At 42.5% G+C, this 13,047-nt stretch overlaps 1 protein-coding gene across 5 annotated transcripts in view; it reads left to right on the top strand.

The window, feature by feature from the left end:
* The window catches only part of CASP7 (caspase 7), a 30,785-nt gene extending 17,976 nt beyond the window's left edge, over positions 1-12,809 (top strand). For all 5 annotated transcript variants that reach the window (XM_061193231.1, XM_061193215.1, XM_061193223.1 and 2 more), the window contains exons 3-7: positions 5,359-5,495; positions 5,958-6,086; positions 8,570-8,745; positions 9,104-9,233; positions 11,220-12,809. In XM_061193231.1, the coding sequence (XP_061049214.1) occupies positions 5,359-5,495; positions 5,958-6,086; positions 8,570-8,745; positions 9,104-9,233; positions 11,220-11,443 (796 nt within the window). In that variant the 3' untranslated portion in view covers positions 11,444-12,809. The remainder of the gene's footprint in view (positions 1-5,358; positions 5,496-5,957; positions 6,087-8,569; positions 8,746-9,103; positions 9,234-11,219) is intronic.
* Positions 12,810-13,047: the final 238 nt, after the last annotated feature.

Raw genomic sequence — 13,047 nt, 5'->3', positions numbered from 1 at the left:
TTTGTTTTGTTCCACCCTTAACACTGCTTATAGGAAATCATCCCACATCAGGATAGGGAGAGCTTCCTCATGATTTTAACAATACTGTGTGGTTTAGATTCAAGACCCTCCCTTTTACAGTCCAGCCAGGAAGTAGAGGCCGAATTAGATCTTGATACTTGCCCTGCTGGTTATTATGGGAGTGAGTGGCTAACTGAATAAACTTAGGTCTGCCAACCAGGTCTTTTAATTGAGGCCTGCTATTAAGGTTCAAAACTGGACATGGGAACCCCAGGGGGAAAAAATGGAAGAGAACTTGTCAGTCCAAAAGTGTTTCCAAATGGTATTAGGTGTCACACACAAAAGAAAGACTCAAGCAAAGCGATTGCCCCGTGTTCCTGCAGAATCAGCTACTGGGGCTCCCTAACGTAAGCCCCTCTCAGGAATCAGCCCCCTTCCTATATGTGAGGCTGTACTTAATTCATGTCTCTGCAGCAGCCTGGCAACAGCAGCTGGCAAAGTGGAAGAGATGGCACTGCTCCCACAAGAGGGAAAATGGGGTGAAAGGGAGATGGATAATCCCCAGGAGAAGGGATCCCAAAGCCTCACAGCTAGTAGGTGGTAGACTCTAGTCTCTTGGACTCTTTTACTTGCGGAATCTATCCATAGGCAATAGACTTTAGTCCACCTGGTTTTTTCCTGGCTCCTTTCCCCTGGTGACTTCTCGACAATCATTTCTTCCTCTTATTTGTCTCTCGTTACATGCTTTAAGCTAATCATCAGGGTTTGCTTCCCCAGGCTTAAGCTACAGATGGAGTTTTCCCAAAGCCAGTGCCTCTTAGGAAGATGAGCTCAGTGGGATCAAGTTGATAATCACTCTCTGATACACATCTTTGGTGTGGGAAGACCTGGGTTTAACAAAAAGCTATTTGAGTTAGAAGGAAAAATTAATATGGACTGACTCAAATCCAGAAAGAAGAAGCAGATATTAAGTTCATTTTGAAAAATGAGAATTCAGTTTAGGGGAAGGATAAGAAAGGGAAATTTTCCTTATCTCCCTTGAGATATTTACTGGGGATAAGAATCACATTTCATATTCATTTTTAAGGTATTTTTTATAACCATGGAAAGTGTTTTCTTTAAAGTGTGTATATCTTTATATACACACTTTTGTGTTCCTTTTTTTTAAGCAGTTAGTTTTCCAAATTCTATTCTGATAGAAACAGAGTCCTTTTCTTTTTTGTGTAACTTACATCTGAGCCTGTTTTTCTTATAAAAAATGCTCACTGGTGTAGTTTGGCTTATGGCAGCCTAAAAAAATCACAGCTTGTTTATAATTTGGATATCATTGTACAGTTTGTTTTAAAATAGTCTGTATTGCAGAAGACAGAAGTGAAATTTTCTCTCATAAAGGGCATAAACTTGACCTCCAGCCTGCCAGACGTAATGCTCCTCTTGTTAGGGTCTTCGAGTGGGCTTAAATTAGCTAAAGTCCTCTCAGGAGCCAATGAGAAAATGCAGGTGAGAATTTTATCAAGATCCCAGCCCATAATAAGCCCTGACAAACGCTAATTGTTGTTATTATTACCTATAAAACGGGTGTGATTATGCCCCCTCCACCTACCTCAGAGATGTCAGTTGAAGACCGACATCTTTCTGACTTACCTCACTCTGTATGACAGAGTGTTTTTCTCTTTCTGACTTACTTCACTCTGTATGACAGACTCTAGGTCCATCCACCTCACTACAAATAACTCAATTTCGTTTCTTTTTATGGCTGAGTAATATTCCATTGTATATATATGCCACATCTTCTTTATCCATTCATCTGTCGATGGACACTTAGGTTGCTTCCATGTCCTGGCTATTGTAAATAGAGCTGCAATGAACGTTGTGGTACATGACTCTTTTTGAATTATGGTTTTCTCAGGATATATGCCCAGTAGTGGGATTGCTGGGTCATATGGTAGTTCTATTTTTAGTTTTTTAAGGAACCTCCATACTGTTCTCCATAGTGGCTGTATCAATTTACATTCCCACCAACAGTGCAAGAGGGTTCCCTTTTCTCCACACCCTCTCCAGCATTTATTGTTTCTAGATTTTTTTGATGATGGCCATTCTGACTGGTGTGAGGTGATACCTCATTGTAGTTTTGATTTGCATTTCTCTAATGATTAATGATGTTGAGCATCCTTTCATGTGTTTGTTGGCAATCTGTATATCTTCTTTGGAGAAATGTCTATTTAGGTCTTCTGCCCATTTTTGGATTGGGTTGTTTGTTTTTTTGCTATTGAGCTGCATGAGCTGCTTGTAAATTTTGGAGATTAATCCTTTGTCAGTTGCTTCATTTGCAAATATTTTCTCCCATTCTGAGGGTTGTCTTCTCGTCTTGTTTATGGTTTCCTTTGCTGTGCAAAAGCTTTAAGTTTCATTAGGTCCCATTTGTTTATTTTTGTTTTTATTTCCATTTCTCTAGGAGGTGGGTCAAAAAGGATCTTGCTGTGATTTATGTCATAGAATGTTCTGCCTATGTTTTGAGAGGGGAGACTTTAGAAGGTAGGAGACCAGACTGAGGGCATTTCTCTTTTAGAAATAAAATGATACGATGGAAGAAATTTGGCCTTATAAAAGTGGAGGATAAAGTCATGTTGAGGTTGAAAACAGCAATATGGAATCTGAAGTTTCGACTTAACATAGCTAACCTGTAATCTGGACCAAAGTAGGAGGAGAAAGGGGAAAGGCCACATCCTTTCAGAGATTCTGAGAAACACAGATAACATTCAGTGAAAACTCAGAGTAAAATACCCTTGGACCCACATTCATCAGGGAACAAGCTGTTTTCACTTTCACTTTACTTCTTCCAACTTTTGATGAAGCTTTGGGGGGATGGTGGACAAATCATTCTAACAGATACTCAAGAGCATAAGGCTCTGGAACGCTGACATGAAGGAGGAGGCCTGGGTGATGATCCCACCTTGCCGATCACTAGCTGGGTGACCTTGGACAACCCCCTGCCTCTCTGTGGACCTCAGTTTCCATGTCTGCAAAATGAGCAAATAAAGCCTGATTCATTCATTCAAATGACAGTTTTTAACTTCATTGCCTGACTAAAACCTCTCATACAGTATTTAGTAGGAAGTGGCAAGAGTGGACATATTTGACTTGTTCCTGATCTTAGGGCAGGAAGCATTCAGCCTTTCATCATTAAGTATGTCGATGAAAATTCAATTAACCATCAAGTCAAGAAGAAAACGGGAATTTTATTCGAGCCAAACCGAGGGTTATAACCCGGGAAGCATATTCTCAGAAGGCTCTGAGAACTGTTCCACCTGTTAGAAGTCAAAGGCACAGTCATATTCATTTTCAAGACATAGGACCGTCCATCAAAATGACAAACTGATATTTCACATAAAGTTCACCAAAGTTACATAGTCCAGATAAGCACATACAAAGCCAGCAACAAGTCACCATGACCCCCTACCGAACTGGGAAAGAATGCTATTTTAAGAAGTTACATTGCTAGCATCTGAAGAAAGAAGAAATATTGATCGTTACAGTTGAGCAGGCACTCCTGTCTTTGAGGAGTTCTGGTTAACATGTAGTGCAGAGGTAAACTGCACATTAGGGAGGGAGGGAGGAGGCCCAAACAAACACAGAGAATTTTATGTTTAATTTTTTCTTGTCCCACCTTAAAATATAAATTTTATTTCATCAAGTATAATATTAGCAGTGGGTTTTTCATAGATGCCCTTTGCAGGCTGAGTTAGTTCCACTGTAATCCTAGTTTAGTGAGCATTTTTATCATAGCAGGGTTTTGGATTTTGTCAAATGCTTTTTTGCACCAATTGAGTTGATCATGTGGTTTTTGTCCTTTATTCTATTCATACAATGGATTACATTGGTTGATTTTGGATGTTAAGCCAACCTTGTGTTCCTGGGATCAATCACACTTGGTCATGGTGTATTACCCTATTTATAGATTGCTGGATTGGCTTGCTGATATTTCATCAAGAATTTTTGCATCTGTATTTATTAGGGCTATTGGTCTGTAGTTTATGACAAATATTTATTGAGCAACTCATATGCCAGGCGTTGTTCTAGGTGTTGGGGATTCTGCAATTTTTCAAAAGAGATAAAAAAATCTCTTCTCTCATGAAGCTTACATTCAGACGGTCGACTAGCAATGCAGCTCCCCCGCTGACATTTGACATTTTTTTCCTCTACCCTGTCAATGATGCCCCAGATTCCAGTCTCAGTGCCTGTGTGCCTGACTCTTAGAAAATTGGACGGTCAGTGTCTGGAGATCGGAAGGGGCCTACTTTCTTGTTTAAGTTGCTGTTCCTTTGTTCCCCTTTTAATGTAAATGTTGATTAAATTATAACATCTACATAGAGAAGTGCACACACTTATGTACACTTTTGTGTATGGGTTCTTTCACTCAGCTTTACCTGTCTAAGATGCATCCATGTGGCTCTGTGTTGTCATGGTTTGTTCACTCTCATTACTGTAGGCATATATTTTATTGCGCTCACTTCACTGTGCATCACAGATAATGTGTTTTTTTACAAATTGAAGGCTTGTGACAACCCTGTGTTGTCAGATTATGGTTAGCATTTTTTAGCAATGAAGTATTTTTTAATAAAGGTATACCTACATTGTTTTTTTAGACATATTACACACTTAATAGACTACAGTATGGTGTAAACATAACTTTTATATGCACTGGGAAACCAAAAAGATCATCTGACTTGCTTTATTGGGTTATTTGCTTATTGCAGTGGTCTGGACCGAACCCACAATATCTCTGAGGTCTGCCTGTCTATAGTATTGCATTGCATGAATATTCCACAATTTATCCATTCTACTGTAAATGGACATTTGGATTATTTCCTGTTTGGGGCTGTTTAAATAGTACTACTGTGCACATGTGTGGCTCTGTCGTTAGGTAAACGTCTGCTCTCCTTTGAGCTATATACCCAAGAGGGGAATAGCTCTGTCATAGGATATGTTTAAGTTCAGTTTTAGTAGGTTCTGCCAGTTTTCCACAGAGGGATGTACAAAGGGGGCTCCCCCAGTAACGTATAATAATTCCAGGTGCCAAACGTGGTCACCAAGACAATGAAGCCATTCTGAGGAATGTACTGGTATCGCATTATGATTTCAGTTTGCATTTCTGTAGCATCTAATGAAATTAAACAGGAGATCCTGTTCATTTTAAACATGACAATTAAACAGAACCAACTGTCCACCCCAGCTCTTTTTCTTTTTCACAGACATTGCAGCAATCTTGGGCACCCCTTTTATGCTAGTAGTAAAAACAAGTGGTCATTCCTGTCCAAACATCTTCCACAGCCCCTGACTGGCTTTGTATTTCCCCAGTAAGAAGAAGAAAAATGACTCAGGGAAATCGGCCAAGAACCCCCGGGACCGAGTGCCTACATATCAGTATAACATGAATTTTGAGAAGGTGGGCAAATGCATCATCATAAACAACAAGAACTTCGACAGAGTGACAGGTGGGTGCTGTGGGCATGGGCTAACCTCTCCTGTTCCCTTCCAGTTTCTTCAGCTTGCATTCAGACTTGTATCAGATGTTCATCAGGAAGACACTGTGCCCACCTACTGTGGCAGACAGCCCCTCCGCAGGTGGTATTCGAGTGTCCAGGAGAGAGGGATGCGGGGAAACTGGGAACTTTCAGTCTGAGAGTCCCATCATGTGCATTAGCGGATGTAATATTTGGACCACATGTGGGATTTGGCTGAGGATCAAGGTGGGCTATTTGGGCTGACTGGGCCTGAGAGTCGCCATGACGAGGCTCACCTTTTGTGGGTGGGCTGAGTTACCCTCTCCTTTGAGTTTGCTTCTTATTTCAGTCGCTCATCTAAATTGTGACCTTGGCAGCATTTACACCGGAGCACCTGGCCTGATGGTGCCAGCACGTGGCACTCATCGTGGACTCGGTGCTTGATTCCCACAGGAATGGGTGTCCGCAACGGAACAGACAAAGATGCTGAGGCTCTTTTCAAGTGCTTCCGAAGCCTGGGTTTTGATGTGACCATCTATAATGACTGCTCTTGTGCCAGGATGCAAGATCTGCTGAAAAAAGGTGCACTCCTGCCTTTCCTCCTTCAGTCTTCTTCCTGCGCCCCACCTGGTCTGGGGAAGACACCTTCACATGCAGGAGGGAAATGTCTCAGCGTGGGAAGCGCTTCCTTCCTCTGGGTGACTCCATACCTGTCTCTGGGGCACCTGTCTCTCTGGAAACTTAGATCTCCCCCTAAAAAGATGAAAGCAGCTTACATCACAGCAAGAGAAATAGGTTCTGTATCTACAGAATGGTCTCAATTTCAAAACACTAATTCCTAGGGAAGTAACAAATCTACCTTTCTGTCCAGAACAGAGTTTAAGTATAAACTTTTCCCTGGTGGCAGAGAGAGACTAATAACCCCATACACTACACCTTATTTTTTATATGACGTGTTCACAAAATTGTTTCTTTAGATCTTTAACACAACCCCTGCATGTTGGCCAACAATATTATCATGCCCGTTTCATGAATATAGGGACAGAGCTTTAGAGAGGATAAAGGCCATACTGAAGGCGTAGTTAGTAGGGGCAGAACCAAAACTCAAGCCTTGGTCTTCTGATTCCAGAACAATTACGTTTTCTATTACCCCACACCATCTAGTGGAAGCCACCTAGGATATTGTTGCATTTAGGGCAAATGATTGAAAGTAATGGCCTCCCAACTCATTAGATGGTGACCCACGGGCAGAGGGTAGGCACACAATTCCAATCAGTGCTGCTTTTCTTAGCTGTGCAGCTAAACAAAAAAAAGACACCCCCTCCCCCCCATAACACTCTCTCTTAAGTACCCTCTCTTATATTTTTAAAAACTAGGCATCTTTTCCTTATTTCTTCAAACAGGAATCTTAAGAGCCCACCTTCTGTACCCTAGTAGGCCACATGGTAGAGCAGACTGGAAGTCAAGAGTACAAATTTGGGGTCTAGTCCAAGTTCTAGCAGCTGGGCGAGCTAGGCAAGGCATCTGTGCCTTCTTGGTTTTTTGCTTTCCTGAAATGCGGATCATGATACCAGCTCCTCCTGCTTCTTGGGGCTGCAGTTAGCATTAGCTGAGGGAAAGTTTGTGAATGTGATTTGAGGAGGGTAATGGCCTCTACAGATGTAAGGGCTTGTCCCAATTGTAGTTTCTTATGAAAAGTGAGTTATTCCACCCGTGTCCAGGGCATGTCAGGATCACAGAATTCTCATTTATTGTCCTGTCAAAATAGCAACATGGTGATTTTTCTTGACAGGACAAAGTGCTAGGACCTCTCCAAGATTCCATTTTTTTTATCAGTGAAATAAAGATAAACGAGGCCTACTTCAAGCAGCTCTTGTAGGGATTAAATAAGATAACTCCGGCAAAGTACCTAGATCACTGTCTGCCCGCAGTAGGTGCTCAAGAAATTCTTTACTACTTTTTTTTTTTTTTTTTTTGCTCACACCACACAACTTGTGGGATTTTAACTCCCCAACCAGGGATTGAACCCGGGCCCTCAGCAGTGAGAGTGTGGAGTCCTAACCACTGGACCTCCAGGGAATTAAGAAATTCTAAATCTTATTCTTCCCTTATCATTTATGAAGAGAAGAGAAGAAGAAAGGATAGGTTATAGTAATTAGTTAGCTAGCTAGTTAGTTAGAACCACAGAACCTTAGATGAAATCAAGCTGAGCCAACCCATTACATAATTTATGGTTCTTCTCCGCAGTACCCTAAATTGACAGCCAACCTAGCATTTTCTTTCTTTCTTTCTTTTTTTTTTTTTGTAATCTTATTTTTTACTTTTTAAATTGTGGTAAACTACACATAACATAAAAGGTACCATCTTAACGACTTTTAAGTGTACAGTTCAGTGGCAGTGAGTACATTCACATTGTTTGGCAGCCATCACCACCCGTCTCCAGAAGAACTCTTTTCATCTTGCATAACTGAAACTCTGTCCCCATTACACACTAACGCTGCATTTCCCCATCCCCGCAACCCCTGGCAACCACCATTCTGTTTTCTGCCTTTGTGAACCTGATTACTCTAGGAGCCTCATATACATGGAATCGTAGAGTATTTTTCCTTTAGTAAGTGGCTTGTTTCACTTAGTATGTTTTATTTTCTTTAACAAATACTTGCCCAATACTCTTGTGGTCTGCTTTACAAATATCAACTCATTTAATGGGTACTGTTATCTCCATTTTACAGACAAGGAAACCAAGGCACAAAATGGTTGAATAACTCACCCGGTGTCACGGACCTAACAAAGGCCACACCCTTCAGCAACCCCATATGCTGTCTCCCAGCTGCTGCCTGAAGCCCTCCTACCCTTGGGGTTCTCTTCCTCATGAGGCAGCCTCGTTCTGGTTTCAGACTGAGAATTCTAGAATTCTCCCTCTCTCTAACTTCTCTCCAGAGGGGCTCCTCCACCATCTGCCCGTCACTCTCTGTCAGTAACAGCTGCCAGGCTAGAAGGGAATACTACCTCTGAGGTCCCACAGGACTTAGGTTTTAACTTTTCAATGTTTAAATCACTTGCAGCTTCTGAAGAGGACCACAGAAATTCAGCCTGCTTTGCCTGCATCTTATTAAGCCACGGAGAAGAAAATTTAATTTATGGAACAGATGGCAAGACAGCAATAAAGGACTTGACAGCCCATTTTAGGGGGGATCGATGCAAAACCCTGTTAGAGAAACCCAAACTCTTCTTCATTCAGGTAATCCCTTTCCAAAGTCCATAGAAATGGGAAAAGATTACACAATGACTTGGAGTGTATCATTTTTTACAAATCTACATGCTGTTTCTATTGGGGTATGCAAATTTGGGTTGTAGTTTTCTACTTCTAAATGCTTGCCATCTGCATTTAGATTGCATTCGATCACAAATTATGAGAGTTTAAGACATTGCAATATTTTTATTTGCTCTGCTTACTGATTTGACACATTATCAAATTATCTTGAAGATTGTTGCGTTGCTAGTACATGCCAAGCGTAGACAACACTGGTACACAGCAGTGAACAGCACACATGTTCCTGTTCCCAACTTCACGGAGTGATCTCTGCTTTGATGTTTAGGCTTGCCGGGGGACGGAGCTTGATGATGGGATCCAGGCCGACTCGGGGCCTATCAGTGACACAGATGCTAATCCCCGAAATAAGATCCCAGTTGAAGCCGACTTTCTCTTCGCCTATTCCACAGTTCCAGGTATCACGTCCATTGTCTGCTAACCAGACCATGCCATCCATCCCACCATCGAAATGAAGGCTTGCAGCTATGTCAGTTTCTTACTGCTGCAGCAATAAATTGCCACAAACATAGTGGCTTAACACACACAAATGTATTACCTTACAGTTCCAGAGGATGGAATTCCAAAATGGGTTGGCAGGGCTACAGTTCCTTCTGGAGACTGTAGCAGGGGGAAATCCATGTCCTTCCTTTCCCGGCATGTTAGAACCACCTGCATTCCTTGGCCCGTGGCCCCCTTCCTCCAGCTTCAAAACCAGCAACCTCCCATCTCTGACCCTCCCTCCACCCTTACACCACTCTTTCTGACCACAGCTGGGAAGGGTTCCCCTCTTTTAAGGACTCCTGTGATTAGATTAGTCCCATCTGGATAATCCAGAATAATTTCCCCATCTTGTTTCCTTGACCTCAATCACATCTGCGAAGCTCTTTTTCGCCGTGTCTGGTAACATATTCACAGGCCCTGGAGTAAGGGCATGAACATCTCTGGGGGGCCATTATTCTGGGGGCCATTATTCTGCCTACCACAGGGACGTAGTCCCTTTTCTCTCCAAAGAAGGCTGAATTCTCTCATTTATGATTATTATTATCATTGTTGGGAATTATAAGAACAAACATTTCTATGGCACTTTACAATTTACCGAGTGTTGTTCATGTCTTTTACCTCAATCATCCCTGAAATAATTGTGTAGGTAGTTAGGAAAGGTGTTACATCTGTCCTAATTTTACAGATAGAAGAAAAAATTGAGCTTGGGTGAGTTTAGGTGACCTGCCCAAGGTCATATAGAGATTTTGGTACATAATAGAGTTATAGCTCAGACCAGGATTCTTTTATTCTTTTATACGGCAGCCTGTTAAGAGACACCAGAAATGCCTGTAGCAAGCAAGCCACCTTATGATTAACCAAGCTCCGGGTCTGCCTGAGTGAGTTCAGTGAAGTTCCTTTGTTTGGGGTAAAAACCATCACTAAGTTAGAATTCTCCCAACTGTAGTAGTAGTTTGTCAAGTGCTTGATACAGAGGTACTGGTTACAGTAAATAGGCCATTGTGTTTGGAAAACCAGTTCTGGCGGGATCTACAGATGGGGTTTTGTGAGAATGATAACGTCACAAGTTTTCAGGATTGTGCATGGAAGAAAGAAACCTGGTCTCCTGCCCGTGAGAGGGAGGCAGAGTCATGGGAGCATGTATCTGTGTAAGCCAACCTGTTACTCAAGTGGGAGGTGCTCTGAGCCAGGTCTAGCAGAACTAAAGGAAGAAGGGTGAACTCTAGGGAGGCAGGTGAGAGAGGCTTCCGGAAAAAAGAGCTGCTGTCACTGGGTCTTGAAAAACCAAACAGCAGGAGGAAGGGAGAGATGGCTCACCAGACAGAGTGCCCAGGGGCAGGTGGCCCAGCGCGTTGGTAAAACTCAAAAGGCTGGACCACAGGGGGCTGTCAGTCTGCTCCGGCTGCGCTAACATAAGACCATAGACTGGGGGTCAGAAATTCATTTCTCACAGTTCTGGAGGTTGAGATCAAGGTGCCGGGTATTGTGGCTTCTGATGAGAGCTCTCACCCTGGCTTGTAGACCGCTGCCTTTTCACTCCCATGGCACAGAGAGGAGCGAGAGGCCATAGCACAGGGTGTGACTGGGCATTAGCAAGGTTCAGACCTGGACAGGTAGACAGGGGGCCACGTTGTCGTGGGCCCTGTGGGCTGTGCTAAGCAGCCTGAACTTCACCCTAATATAGGGGTGCGAGGGAACTGTTTTAGGTAGGAGAGGGACAGGATGAGATTTGTGTTTTAGAGTGGTTACCTGAAGGACCCATACCCTGCACGGATAGGCAGGGAGTACTGTCACTTCAGAAAAGCACGTGCGAAGGCCCCAAACACCGATACCGCCTACTGGGTGGTGAGCGGTGCAGTGGCCAGGCCGGCTGATTTCATCTCCTTTCTCTCCCGTTGAAGGCTATTACTCATGGAGGAACCAGGGGAGTGGCTCCTGGTTTGTGCAGGCTCTCTGCTCCATCCTGAACGAGCACGGGAAAAGCCTGGAGATCTTGCAGATTCTCACCAGGGTGAATGACAGGGTCGCCAGGCACTTTGAATCTCAGTCTGATGACCCACAGTTCCATGAGAAGAAGCAGATCCCATGTGTGGTCTCCATGCTCACCAAGGAACTCTACTTCTGAAGATAACCATTCCAGGGGCGCATTCTAGCTGAGAAGCTACGGATCATTTGTGGATGAATCAGAATTTTTTTTTTTTGATGCTCTTGAAAGATCCAGAAATTCTAAAAGATTTTAACTTCAGGAAAATTGATTCAACAGGAAACTTTCTGGTGCTGTCTTATCGTCTCTGAATTTTCAGAGACATTTTTTTTTTTTTTTAACATTGTTATCCATTTGGTGACTTTCTCTTAAGATTAATTTTCTGTTTGTCTTTCTTTTTCCTTGTTGTCACACTTAGTACATACAACAAAAATGACCTCTGCAGATGAGTTTTGGCTGTGTCCACCGTGATTGGTGGTGACTTTGGTAGACCATCAGAGTCATATTTGTACCTGGCAAAGGGAGTGCTTGACAAAAAACAGCCAAAGGGATATTCATTTGCCTGTACTGCAGAAAGTGGGTATTGAATGCGGTTTGAGTGATTATTTTCATTGGCTTACAGCGGATTCTCGTGCAGAAATTCCCAGATATGTTAGAGGGGGAAAAAATGTAATGATTCTAATATGTAGTAGTCAGGATCCAGTCAGGAAAACAGAAACCATTCTAAGTATTTCAGTAGAGGGAATTCAATAGAGGAAATTGACATACATAGATGATGAAAGAGAAGATAAATGAAAGGAAGCTGTTACCACCTAGGGCTATGAGGAGGTGTGGTTCCCTGAGTCCAGAAGCTGGGGTCATACACAGGAGCTGGAAACATGGTTGGGGGCTGGCTGGTAGGAGCTGGAACCACCTAGGAGTTGTGGGAAATGGAGCCGTGGCAGGAACAAAGCCATCGCCCGAGATGGGGCAACACCAGATGAGTCAGACATGGCAACACACCCGGGCTTCACCTCTCCTTCTGCCCTCTAGTCTTCCTCCAACACCTTACCCTTCCAGCCCTACCTGGAAGCAATCTGGCAAGGGCCCTGGGAAGTGTGATTTCCTGCAATACAGAGCATAGCAAGGGATAGTGAGGCAAGGGAGGAACAGAAATAGATATGGGCCTGGCTCACAATGTGAGTAGAAGGAATCCTACTCCCTATGTTCAGTGAGTCATCCATTCAATCATTTATTCATTGAGTTGTCAGATAATCTATGTATTACCTGTTATGTGCAAAATCATCTGTCTTAGCTTTAAAATCTGCCTGGAACTTTTTAGGTTATTCCAAGCCTTATTCTGAGTAAATTTTTTGTTACCTCTAATTCTCTAAATGGGGGAAGGTTTTTGGCAAAGATATTTGCACTGTGTTTTCAAGGTGGTGTCCCCTTTTGAATCCTTGATAATTACTATTTTACTCTGCCCGATAACTTGTTAACAAACAAATGTTTATATTTATTGATTAAAATGTGGTTGTTTAATTCCTAATCTGCTCAGTTTGCTTTCCTTTTGAAGTTTTTTTTATTTCAGTGGGAAAATGAGAAAACAGGATAAGAATTGACCCTACTGACTTGACCTCAACACAGAATGTAATTCATGTTTTCTTTTGAAGCTAGAACACTAATAAAACAACAAGTAAATAATCACTTAGGAAGCTGAAACTCTTCACATAAAGGGTTAATGAACTTGTAAAGCTGTTTGTGAT

This window comes from Eubalaena glacialis, chromosome 1 (genome assembly GCF_028564815.1).
Source record: "Eubalaena glacialis isolate mEubGla1 chromosome 1, mEubGla1.1.hap2.+ XY, whole genome shotgun sequence".
Classification (NCBI taxonomy): Eukaryota; Metazoa; Chordata; class Mammalia; order Artiodactyla; family Balaenidae; genus Eubalaena; species Eubalaena glacialis.
The sequence above is the reverse complement of the archived record's forward strand: the minus strand, read 5'-3'. Positions and strand labels throughout refer to the sequence as shown.